The 13,423-nt window shown below is 40.0% G+C and overlaps 1 protein-coding gene across 2 annotated transcripts in view; it reads right to left on the reverse strand.

Moving 5' to 3' along the window:
• Positions 1-470: 470 nt before the first annotated feature.
• The window catches only part of galntl6 (polypeptide N-acetylgalactosaminyltransferase like 6), a 1,211,583-nt gene continuing 1,198,630 nt past the window's right edge, over positions 471-13,423 (reverse strand). For both annotated transcript variants that reach the window (XM_059644874.1, XM_059644875.1), the window contains exon 13: positions 471-734. In XM_059644874.1, the coding sequence (XP_059500857.1) occupies positions 567-734 (168 nt within the window). In that variant the 3' untranslated portion in view covers positions 471-566. The remainder of the gene's footprint in view (positions 735-13,423) is intronic.

Below are 13,423 nucleotides of genomic sequence, written 5' to 3' on the forward strand. Positions count from 1 at the left end.
AAAGTGAAAAGAACACAACTGTTCACAAAACCCAAACAGGGTCAAACAAAAAAAACTCAGTATAATTGTCAAATCCTGGACAGCTCTCTGATATGGTATTGTCAACAGATTTGACCTGGTATCAGCCATGCACTCCTCTGCTGACATGTCAAACTGTGGCCTGCCCTAAAGCAAAAAGTGCAATCAGCACTGAGGCAGGATTGACCTGAGAATCTACAGAATTCCAACTCTCTTTTATACAGTCCAAAGCATGTCTGAATCTGTTTGCTCTTGTCCAGCAAGGCATTCCTGTGACTGCTTGAGTCCTTCCACATCCTGCAACAGCTGGTGAGGCTCCTTTTATTTTATTCAAAGTGCTTCCATCACATTCTTGACTTCAGCTACAGTTATTACTGATCCTGAGAGTAAGCCCACCAAACTCTCCCCAGAATCCACCCTCCCACCCCCAACCCCACCCCTCATAGCTACAAAATTCAACACCTGAATGAATTGACCCAGCTGCCAATAGTTCTGCCATAGGACCAACTTGCCAAATGTGCACACTTTTCACTGTGGCAAAGGCGTTTCTAAGAGCTGGAGTTACTGTTGAATTTGTCTAGAACTGTCACGTTGACGTGTTGGAAAATCCACTGCTGGGTGTGCACTGAGGGGTTGCATTTGCTCATGAAAATCTTCTTGTCGGCTAGATTGCAGTCCATGCAGCTGTTGCTCACTGGGTGATACAAGGTTTTGTCCTGGGGAGTCCAAAAATAGAAAGATGAATTGTCAGTATCCGTGAAATTCAGCATTACAGGAATAATCCATTTATCACATGCGGCACTATTCACTCATGAGATTAAAATATTAGGGATAATTTTCTGTTTGACATACTTTCAATTTGAAGGCTTCAAAAAACTATTCTGGAACATAGCAATAGGAGGAGTCTATTTAACCTCTCTAGTCTGTACAGTTGTTGAATGAGATCATGGCTCATCTGTGACCTAATTCCATATAACTGTGTTTGCCCCATACTTCTTATCATCTTAGGTTAATAAAAGTCTTACAATCTCAGATTCATTCCTGCTGCAGACCTTCTGGGAACTCAGACCCTGAGCTGTCTAATGATCATTTAGTGACTAGTTAACTTTTTGAGGAGGTATATGGGACTGAGGCAGTGTAGATCGTAATCAGGGTTTCATCTACGACCATCAATATTTTTTACAGATTACTCCATGGCAAAGACATCATTCATTTTCCTATCCCGAAATGCCCTAAAGTTGAGGCGGGCTGTTTGTAAAATTGCTGCAAACAAATGATGCAAGATCATATGTTAATGCTGAGCCTGGGGTTGATATATTTTTGACAAGCTGCTGATACCAGAAGCAAGTTCCAACTTTTGCAACTGGTTTTATGTAGAATTATTTTTCACTTCTGAAAGGTCTGACTAACCACTTTTTTCTTCATTTCCCCCCAATATACCCTGTCAACTCCCCTTACCATCTTAAAAACTTTGATGAAATCAACCTGTAACCTCCTAAATGCTAGGGAATCAAGCCCCAGCTTTTGTAACTGAGTTGCTGTCATCAAATCTACTAACTGACCTCTACTTTGAGGTCCAGAAACAACTAGGGAACCATCAAACCACTGAAATGTTACAGCTCAGAAGGGGATCATGTAACCCGTCTTGTCCATGCTGACCCAAAGACACCTAGATGCCCTTTCTAATCCCAAATTCCTGCACAGGGCCCATAACATTGCAAATTACAGCATTTAAGATGCAGATCCAGGTACTTTTGAAAGAATTTAAGGTCTCTGCCCTCTACCACTCTAACACTTTCTCCCAGCACTGCCTGGACCAAGATAATAAAATGTGAGGCTGGATGAACACAGCAGGCCAAGCAGCATCTCAGGAGCACAAAAGCTGACGTTTCGGGCCTAGACACTTCATCAGAGAGGGGGATGGGGAGAGGGAACTGGAATAAATAGGGAGAGAGGGGGAGGCGGACCGAAGATGGAGAGTAAAGAAGATATCTTCTTTAGAAGATATAGAAGATATCTTTCACCTATCTTCTTTACTCTCCATCTTCGGTCCGCCTCCCCCTCTCTCCCTATTTATTCCAGTTCCCTCTCCCCATCTCCCTCTCTGATGAAGGGTCTAGGCCCGAAACGTCAGCTTTTGTGCTCCTGAGATGCTGCTTGGCCTGCTGTGTTCATCCAGCCTCACATTTTATTATCTTGGAATTCTCCAGCATCTGCAGTTCCCATTATCTTTGATACTATTTTAACTTCCTGGACCATGTCTGTCACAGATCAGATCTGCTCTGGAAATCTTCGCTGCAATACCATAATCATCCAAACATGAATAGTCAATTTCTACCACCTTTCCAAGATCCAGGTTAACTTTTGTTCTGGTTAACCCATCTTCTCAGCCTGTTTCTACCTCACTGAACTGACACTTTCCCATCTTGGCTCAATTCTTGATTTGTCACTCTTTTTCCATCAACATCCATGTATTTTCTGGTTCGCTGCTTCACTTTAGCAGTCTCCAATGTCTTGGCCCTTATTGTTCTCTCTTCAGCCCATTCATTCTATACTCTATTTTTCACAAGACAGTCTAAGAATTCTTCATTTCTTTCCTAACCAGTCCTCAGTCACAGCCAAGATAATAAAATGTGAGGCTGGATGAACACAGCAAGCCCAGCAGCATCTCAGGAGCACAAAAGCTGACGTTTCGGGCCTAGACCCTTCATGAGAGAGCACTGATGAAGGGTCTAGGCCCGAAACATCAGCTTTTGTGCTCCTGAGATGCTGCTGGGCCTGCTGTGTTCATCCAGCCTCACATTTTATTATCTTGGATTCTCTAGCATCTGCAGTTCCCATTATCACTCAGTCACAGCCACCCTCCTCTGCCTGGCTGACTTTGTTATAACATTAGACTAATTCTCCTTTAACTCATCCCACTTTCTCCAATTAAAGTTGTTGCTATATATACTCATATATGTCTTAGCAACATATGTTTTTTTCCACATAGTCTAAGAAAAATACAGTAAAACTGGTGATTGAGACATATTGATCCAACATACCTGTTACGTTTCCAAATAGAGCTTTAGTGTAACTGATGCATTTATTTTCATGAACTTTTTTTCCCCTTGGCAACATGGTTACATGTCATTACACAGCTACTATTCAATGTTTCCAGGATTTTAGCTGTGGGTTATCAGGGATGATTTTATAGAAGGCAGAAACACTGATTTTTGTAGCAATATTTTCAACTGAGAGAGAGGGGTAGGGTTGAAACTCTCTATGTTAAGAAATTATGCATTGCTGCATTGAATTTAGACCAAGTGTACAATTGGCATAGGAAAATTTTACCCCACCCAGCTGAAATAAAGTCATCTTGGGATCCAGGCTAGAATCAATGTGTAAATCATCAGATAAGTAACTTAAAATAAGGTAGGCAATTAGCCACAGTCCACAAGAACCTGTCAGAATTTTTAGACTGTAGATAATTGTTCATATAACTGATGGGCACATCAAGCATAGCCAAATCTATCTCAGCCAAGAACTGAACCCATACAGTTGGTATTATTTCTGAATCATAGACTAGCCATCTAATGAACTAATATAACCAGCCTCATAGCCAGTAAACATATAAGAAAATAAAAAAAATCTCTAGAGAAATAGCTGGTGAGATTTCTTCTAAAAGCAGAAATTTGCCCACAGTTGAGGGGACAAGAAAGTGTTTGAGGCTGTTGACACAGCTTGATTTGTAAGTGGGATGCTGAGGCATCCTGAAAATGTCAACAGAGTTATTAGGAGAGTTCTACAATGGGAAAAATTCCAGAGGATTTTCTGAAGTTAGTGTTAGAAAGTCAAGCAGAGGTTTCATGGATGTGACTTTGCAGAAGGCAACCGAAATGGATGTTATGAATGAGTTTATGCTTATGTTTCCAGACAGAAAGAATGAAAAATATGCAAAGAAGGAAGAGTGATCAAAAAAGAGATGGAATCGTTTGGTTTCAAGAGTGAAAAGTGATTTTTCTGAAATGTTGGAACATAGGACATTGGAGCATGAGTAAGCTATTTGGTTCTTCAAACCTGTTCCAGCATTCAGTAAGATCATGGCTGATCTGGCTGAGGTCTCAGCTCCACCTTCCTGTCTGCCCCCTCCCTCAAAACTCTTGACTCCCCTGACTATCGAAAATGTCTACTTAATTCAGCCTTTGATAAATTCAATTATCCAGATTTGACTGAAGAGAATTCCATTCAGGGAAATTGTAATTTGTTTGATGATTTGATGACTTTTCATTGAAAGCAGGAACAAAATATTAAGGATGCTGGAAATCAGAAAGAAAATTGAAAATGCTGTAAACATTTGACAGGTCAGACAGCAAAGAAAGCAAGTAGACTTAGCTAGCACTGTTTTGCCTAAGCAATTTTCAGAAAGACTGAGTTATGGGCAGCGTTCTAATTTTCTTGCTGGCAGTGTGCCCTTCCAAGGTAACATTGGTTGTGGGTGGTGATCTACAAGCAGTGTGTAGCCAATAAGTTAATTAAGAGGCTTAATAAGGCCTAATAACTAGCCTATGCCACCTGGAATTTTCCAGTAGTGGCTATAGCAAGGCCAGTGGCTTTCCAGCAGCACACTGATATTTAAAGCACCACTGCAGTTTTCAAATACCAGCCTCCCACTGTTACCATACTACGATGACAACGGCTGCAGCTACGGATCACTTCACCCATTTAACCAATATTTTTGGCACAAATTTTGGCAGAGAGAATCGATGTAAAAAGTCACATGCCCTGGCCAACGTGAAGGCAATGCTGGGAATTTTTCCAAAACTGGTCCTGTTACGGTGCCAGCTGCTGTTATTATGAGACAAGTTTATAGGAAGGATATTGTTAAACTCGACAGGGTGCAGAAAAAAATTTGCAAGCATGTTGCTAGAACTGAAGGGTTTGAGCCAAAAGGGAGAGGCTGAATAAGCTGGGACTTTTTCCTGGAGCATTGGAAGCTGAGGGGTGACCTTAGAGAGATTTATAAAATCATGAGGTATGGATAGAGTGAATAGCCAAAGTCTTTTTCCCCAGGTGGGGGAGTTCAAAACTTGAGAGCCTAAGTTTAAGGTGAGATGTGAAAGATTTATAAAGAACCTGACGAGTAACTTTTTCATGCAGAGGATGCTCCATGTTTGGGATGAGCTGCCAGAGGAAGTGGTGGTGGACAGTACAACTACAACATTTAAAAAGCATCTGGGTGAGTATATGAATTGGAAGGGTTTAGACAGATTTGGGTAAAATGCTGACAAATGAGATTAGGTCAGATTAGGCTGTCTGGTTGGTACGGGTGAGTTGGACTGAAGGGTCTGTTTCCATGCTGTATGTCTCTACATCTATGTGACTCTCAGTCAGATCCCAGAATGAAATTTAGTTTGATATATATTTTGTGTTTGTTTTTGGCTTTAACAAGGCAGTTTTTCACTGAAACACAAGCACACAATGCTGCACAGTTGATTTAACAATAATGCAGATATTTATTACACAAAACAAATTAAGACAAATTAAAATAAACAAAGGTATTTGCATATAACACATGTTTAAATATTTGAAAACTCACAGCAAAATACAATCCCCTTAATCCAAAAACACTCCTTTACATTACTCATGCAAGAGAGAATTCTCTTCTCTATCACATTTATGTGGCTTAATTCAACCATGACTTCAGTTCCCTATCTTGAGAATCTGATATCTTCCACTTGATTCTTCAGACCCATTCTGAAGAAGTCATATTGGACTTGAAAAGTTCACTTTCTCCAACATTCTTTATGTTTGTTTGAACTTAAACCTTATCAGCTTCAAATAACCCTTTTAGAGTTGTAGCTAAGCACGTCTGTTCTGGAACTTTAACATTAAATTACTTACACTGAGGTAAGTTTTTTTTAACAATTCTAAACTACCTCCCTTACTTAGGAGAAACTGTCTTACACATTGAACTTCAGCCAACACTTGTGCAACCCTGCAACCAAAAGGGCTTTCTTCAAATTAGAGGTGTTTCCCATAAGCCAAAAAGAAATCCCACTACCTTTTAATGGAAATCTGATGCACTACAATATTTAATTTGATCAGTTGTACAAATTTTCCCGATGGAACCAAAACTCCATTATCTCAAGGATGTCCCTCTATCTTCTACCGTGTTTTACAATATATCATCCTGGCTACAGAAATACTTACAAGTTAATCACTAAACCACATTTATAGATACAGATCAAGCCTACATACCAATAACTCAAAATCCAAACTCTAAAATAAATGATATTAAAATACAGAAATAGATACACATCATTGTCCCAAATTCAGGAAACCATGAGGTCCTGGCTATTGAACTATTTGTGATTAGAATGTACGTCTAGAAAGGCAGCGTGGCCATAATGATATAACTCCTCCGATGTGACAGCTTCAAAGCTGTAACATTTACTTCCCTTTATACTTCAAGTTATGCATGGACCATGGCCAAGGTCTTCTGGGCAAAGATTACAGCACTGTGGAGTAGGAATTTGTTTACTTTGAATGGATTCTTTTTGTTTGTGTGTGAGAATATATGTGTAAGTTTAAGTGTGTGCAAATTTACAGACTGAAATTATGTATCATTCGGCAAATAAGTGGCACTAAATTGTTTGTGCTAGTACAGCATCGAATGCTGATGTAGAATATTTGGCAGATGGAGTTTATGTGTGAAAATGTGAAATTGCCCATTTAGGTAGGGAAGATAAAAAAGCAGCATATCATTTAAATAGTGAGAGACTGCAGTCTTCTGAGTTATGGAACGATATGGATGGCTGGAGATATCAATTGCAAGAAGTTAGTTTGAAAGTTAAATGAGTGATTAGAAAGGCAAATAGAATTTATCAGAAGGAGAATGAATATTGAAGCAGAGACGTTTTTCTACAGTTGTACAAGGTATTAATGATTCTCCAGTTTGAGTATAGGACATTTTTTAGTTGCCAAATGTAAGAAAAGATCTAATTGCTTTACAAGCAAGGCAGAGATGGTTCCTTCAAAGGATTCCTATGATGATTAAATATCTTGAAAGGAAAGATTGCTCTGTATCTACTCGACTTTTGAAAAATGAGCAATAACCTTATTCAAGCGTACAAGGTCCTGAGGGGTCTTGACTGGGTGAATGCTGAAAGGATGTTTTCGCTCATGGGAGACACTAGAATTAGGGGGTGAAGTTTAAAAATAAAGTCGCTTATGTAAGACAGATGTAGTAAATTTTTTATTTCTGCAGAGGGTCATAAATCTGTGAAATTCTCTTCCCCAGACAGTAGTGAAAATAAAGTCACTGAATATTTTTGAGGCAAAGATGGTTGAGTCTTGATTAAAGAAAAGATTAAGTATTTTGGAGGTAAGCAGGAAAATGGAGTCAAGGCCAAAATCAGATCAGCCATGATCTTACCAAATGGTGAAGCAGGCTGAATGGTCTATGCCTGCTCCTAATTTGTAGAGTCATAGATTCATACAACACAGAAACAGACCCTTCAGTCCAATTAGTCCATACCAACCATAATCCCAAACTAAACTACTCCCACCTGCCTGTGCTTGGCTCATATCCCTTCATATTTTCTTATTCATGCACTTATTTAAATATCTTTTAAACATTGTAACTATACCCGCACCATCCACTTCCTCATTCCATACGTGAACCACTCTTTGTAAAAAGAAATTGTCCCTCATGTCTTTTTTAAATCTTTCTCTTCACAACCTAAAAATACGCCCCCTAGTCTTGAAATCCCCTACCCTAGGGAAAAGATACCTGCCATTCATCTTATTTAAATCCCTCATGACTTTATAAACTTCTTTTAGATCGTCTCTCAACCTCCTATGCTCCAGTGAATAAAGTCCCACCCTATCCAGCCTCGCCTTATTACTCAAACCCTCCATTCGCAGCAAAATCCTGGTGAATCTCTCCTGAACTCTCTCTAGCTTAATAATATCCTCCCTATAACAGGGAGACCAGAATTGGCTATTACCTGAATATAATTGATAAATTATATACATAATTCGTATGTTCAAATGAAAATTCACATGCATGCCATTCATCGAGTCTGCAGTAAAAGCACAATGTTGAGTTACAGTCATGGCAGTCTGACATAACATAAAAAGAATTACAACTACAGACTGTCCTGAAACATGTTGAACCATTGTCATTCTGGTAATGCAGGAAACATGTCAATTTGCATACAGCAAACTTCCACAACCAGCAAAGGGATTATGATTAGATGTTTAGCTAACATAGCATTGATTCATAGATAAATACTGTAAAAAGGACACAGGGAGAAATCGCCTCTCCTTCACAATGGGATCTTTTACATTCATTGAATTAATTTAATCTTTCATCTGAAATACAGTGCTGATCTTCAGCAGCATCAACGTCATTATAAATATACAAGGCAGGAGCAATGGTAGAATATGCAGTTCCTGAGGCCTGCTCAGCCAGGCTGCACTACACATTCTCATTTCCACATGATAACTTTTGATTGCCCTGTCTAACAAGGATCTATCTTCAGTACCAGACTTGAAATGTTAACTCTGTTTCTCTCTCTCCACAAATGTTGCCAGACCTATTGAGTTTCTCCACATTCACTGTTTGTTTAAGAATCAATTTACTCTCATTTTAGAAATAGTCAATGACCTTGCCTCCAACACCTTCAGGGGCAGAAAGTTCTGTGTCAAATTTTGTGCTTCGCTTTCTTGATGTAAACAAATAGTAATTTTGCCTCAGGAGAGGAAATTAATACTGGGCCAGAAGACACTGAGGCAATGCAGTGCCATTTACCTCAGGCGTGAGTGCAGCAGCTGTGCAGAGCATTATAAAGGAACAATAAATCAGTCGAGCTTAAAATTTGGCTTCACCTCCTTGTGGACATGGTGACCTGTGGAGATGGTCTTGTACACAAGAAGCAATCTTTCTTGAAAATCTTAACACACAGCACTGGCTATATTTTGTGAGGCAATTGGATGCTAGGTTACTCTTTCTTGCAGACTTATGATTGTAGTGATGGTAAGAATTCTCTTAATTATTGCCTCAATTTCATAATCCTCAGCCCTCATCAGTCTTATGGAAAGCTGCTAATGGGTTGAGACGTCCTTGGATGCTCTTGAAAAGGCTTCTTGAGAAATTGTTCAATGACCTACCCCACCACTGCATCTGTCATAACTGATATCATACACTCCTCTTTGATTGCCCCTTCATTCCACATTTGTCTTGATCTTCCTCCCAAGGTCTCTCTGATTTCACTTCCTTTGCTGTGTTTAATTGGGTGGATCACCTTACACTGGAGAACTGAGTGCTAATAGGACTTGACCTGGCAGGTGGAATTTGTACTATTTCTTAATCATTTCAAGCTGATTTACTTCTGGAAGTAAAGATCAACTTCAGAATGCTGCCAACTCAGCCATTCTGATAAATGTGGAATTGGATCAAGTTTATTTTGTACCACTGTCTGCAATAGCAATTAGGATCATATTTATGACTGAGTTCAAACTATACTACAATGTAAGCAATTAGTGAAGAATGAAAGTAACCACCAATTCTTTGCAAGAAGACTTTAACTCTTGAGTTCCAGGAAAACTGTACATAAGGTTGATTCTCAGTCCACATAATGCACAATGCAGTAAAGAAAGACTTGAATTTATATGGTGCCTATTACAATCACGGGATGTCCCAAAGTGACTTACAACCAATGAAGCACTTTCTGAACTATTATTACTTTGGAAACACAACAATAAATTAACTTACAAGAAATTCCTACAAAGTGCATTGATACATGCAAATATCCTGCTTTGCATTGGCCCAGGTCACTGCGGATACCTTCCCTGTTCTTTTACAAAGTAGTGTAATGGTATCTAGGGCTCTAGATTAATGTCTCATTGGAAAGATGACTGGAACAGTAGAACACTCCCTCATTACTGCATTGGAAAGACAACAACGCTGACTGTGCAGCAGCCCCTGAGTGCTGCATTGACTCACCAGTCAAATTATATGCTTATTTCTTATGAATAGGATTTGAATCCAAGATTTTTTATTTCCCCCGACACACAACTGACACAATGTATGGTACTCAATTATGGAACAGAACTTGGAAATAAATGTGCTTGTTGACTGGATAATACGTCTTGTAAACTGCAGATGATGTGACACCAGTTGTGAGACAACTAATCCCATTGTTCCAGTTGTGAGTAGTCTACAAGAAGCAAACAGGGACAGGCCAAAGAAAATCTTTTCCAGAGCGTTGGATTTCTGCACTCTTGCACATGGACTTCCTTTTTCATTCCAGTTACTGACAGCTCTTTTCTCATTTGACTGAGGCTGTTTGATTGAGAATGGAATTATGGCTTTAAATTAATTGGCTGTTGCCTGAGGAATGTGTGCTACAGCGGGACTTGTGGCAAATTTGGAAGAGAAATCCAGCAAGGCCCATCTTGATATCAGGACCAACTCACTGCCTGGTATATGCATTTGCCAACTGGTAAAGTGAGTTTCTTGCTAGGTAGTGTGAGTTGCCAATTAAGGGGATTATAGCTTGTTCAACGTCTTGTTACTTGCAAAATTCACTTCATTAATATTCAACTCCCTACATTGCTGAGCAACGTTCCTATGTTCTTACATGCTGAATTGGCTGTTGGGATAGTGTGAAGTAAAAGAGAATACGGAAACTCTGGTGTGTCTGGTGACCGGGCGGGGCTCATTGCTGATGGTGTCCACCACAAGCTGTGCTCCCTGCTATCATTTACTGTTCTCTAGATGTGAAATGCAAATGAAAATGACTGGGACAATGCCAAGAGTGGGCACAGTCTGTTGTCAGCTTGATAGGTGAAACATGGGATCCACATCTGTTGGATGCTAGGATATTGAAGAATGCACCTGCTCCAGCTACATTTCATTTGCCTCATTTCTTTATTCAGTTGCAATGCATGCAGAGTGAGTGTGGTTAGGCATTAAATCCTGGTCAAAGGTAGTATGCATCCTGCCAGTGGTGCTTTCAAAACAAATATTGTAATCTCAGAGATAAAGAACTTAGTTAAAATAACTTGAAAGCAAGCAAATTCTGACCCAAAGTGCACTATCACTTCTGAAACATCCAAGAGTGCTGTGGGGGATGAGAATTTCACCACATCACCTGTCATGTAAATATTCTAAATGACTGCTCTGAATTTGATGCTAATTTTCCTGGTTGATGTGGCTCTGGAATGGTGTCAGAGTGCAGCAGGCTCTCCCTTTGTGATCACATGTGTTGTTTACTGAGTCGATGCAGCACTGTCGGTGCATATGGTGTGACCAACATCATGGTGGAGCGGGTGATTGGGCTTCTGAAGATGTGGTTCTGCTGCTTTGACCAGTCTATACCTTTCAGTACAGTTTGTGCCATATCATCCTGGAGAGCTGTGCTCTGCATAATTGAAGCAGGCAACATGGGGATGTGATCAATGCTGAAGAGCTGGGGGAATATGCGCAGTTTCCCAAGGAGGAGGACATTGAGAGGAAAAAACTTACCTTGCGCATGGTGAGTTCATTAGCTTCGGGTACAACAAACCAGACAAGCACCTGACTGACACCAAGTTCCAGTTGCTGAGGGCTGGGTGCAGACGATCATCATGGAATGTCAGCATTTGGTTCACATTGTGGGGGACAAACTGCAGCCTCTTTTGGATTTGTTTGTGTTTGCTTTTACTGCCTGTGAATAAAGCTCATCTTTGGAAATATCTGACTGCTTATCTGTATGTGATGTACCTATACTGGACAATGAAAGCTGCAGTGGACATTGGAGGCACAGTAGTAGTAACTTGGAGATGGTGGTTAGACGTGATGTAGTGAAGGACAGGTAAACTGTGTAAGGTGCTGGTTAAACAGCTACCAGGGCGAGAGAATGGGTTATACATGGAGGAGAGTTTCAGCCATACTGGCTATATAACTTGGGCAGTGTGGCTTTTTGGCAGCTGTGCCATGGCTTTGCTGATGAGAGGCAATGTCAGAATGACCGGATGCACAATGGCCTTTTCATGATGGTGAGGGATGCTGATCTCTGACTGGATATCTGCTTAGGAGTGAGCTGTTCCAGGATTAGTACATGGTAAGATGTGCATAGAATTAAGGGGACACCATAGCGAGGTGAAGGTATTCACTGAGGTAAGGTTGGTATGCAACATGAGAAATGTCACTTGCTCTCACAACAAGATTCCGCCATAGACTCGATGCAAATTATAGTTAGCCAAAAAGAGCAAGATTCAACTCTTCATCTTTGACCAAAGCTGTATTACTTAAAGCCTGGAATTCCTCCCATATCTCTGGTTAACCTCCCTTTGTCTTCTTAGAAGGGGTTGAGGATAACTTGTTTCCAAGGCAGTTTGATGGGTTCACAGGTGGCTGATAAATCGAGCATAAATTTGATGACTCCATCACTTGCAAGGCAGGATTAAGTCAGTTAGTTGGTTCAGAGTTTGTGCTGTCCATTGGATGCTATCCCTCCCTTCTGAAAATTCCCAATTCTCAATGTGTTTGGTGCCTTCCTGAATGAGCCATTGCCATTTTGGTCTGTTTCAAGGTAGGGTCTCCCATGAGTCAGCGGAGATGTTTGACCTCTATTCTAAGATCACTTTATATGATTCTGTGTTCGATTTGTTTTGATTTGATTTGATTATTGCCACATATACCGAGATATTGTGAAAAGTATTGTTTTGTGTGCTATCCAGGCAAATTATACCATCCATAAATAAATCAGACTAATAGAACAGAATGCAGAGTATAGTTTTAAAAGTACAGAAAAGGTGCAGAGAAAGATCAACTTAATATATGAGAGGTCCATTCAGTCTGATAACAGCAGGGAAGAAGCTGCTCTTGAATCTGTTGGTACGTCTTTTTAAACTTTTGTATCTTCTGCAAAATGAAAGAGGGCATTAGAGAGTATAACAAGTGTGGGAGGGGTCTTTCATTATGTTGGCTACTTTCCTGAGGCAGCAGGAAGTCTAGACAGAGTCAAGGGATGGAAGACTCATTTGAGTAATGGACTGGACCATGCTCACAAATGGTTAAACCTTTTCTTTGTAATTTCTTGTGGTTTTAGACGCAGCAGTTGCAGATTTTGGCTGGTTATGCTTCTGTGAAGTGCGCTGAGAGATCTTATAATATTAAAAGTGCTATATGAACGCAAGTTGTTAGTTATTATGTGTAATCTGGGGACAAAATTTAACAGTGTAATGACTAATAGGTCAGAATGGTTAAGACTGTAATACAGCGTTGGTGGTGTGGAACATGATGATGAGAAACACATGCTAATGGGTAACGTTGTTGAAGTGTCAGTACACTTAATAATCACAGAGGCACACCCTCACAGAAATAATGAAATACTTTAATTGGTTATGTAGAACATTGCTTTATTGGCAATAA

Source organism: Stegostoma tigrinum, chromosome 3 (genome assembly GCF_030684315.1).
Source record: "Stegostoma tigrinum isolate sSteTig4 chromosome 3, sSteTig4.hap1, whole genome shotgun sequence".
Classification (NCBI taxonomy): domain Eukaryota; kingdom Metazoa; phylum Chordata; class Chondrichthyes; order Orectolobiformes; family Stegostomatidae; genus Stegostoma; species Stegostoma tigrinum.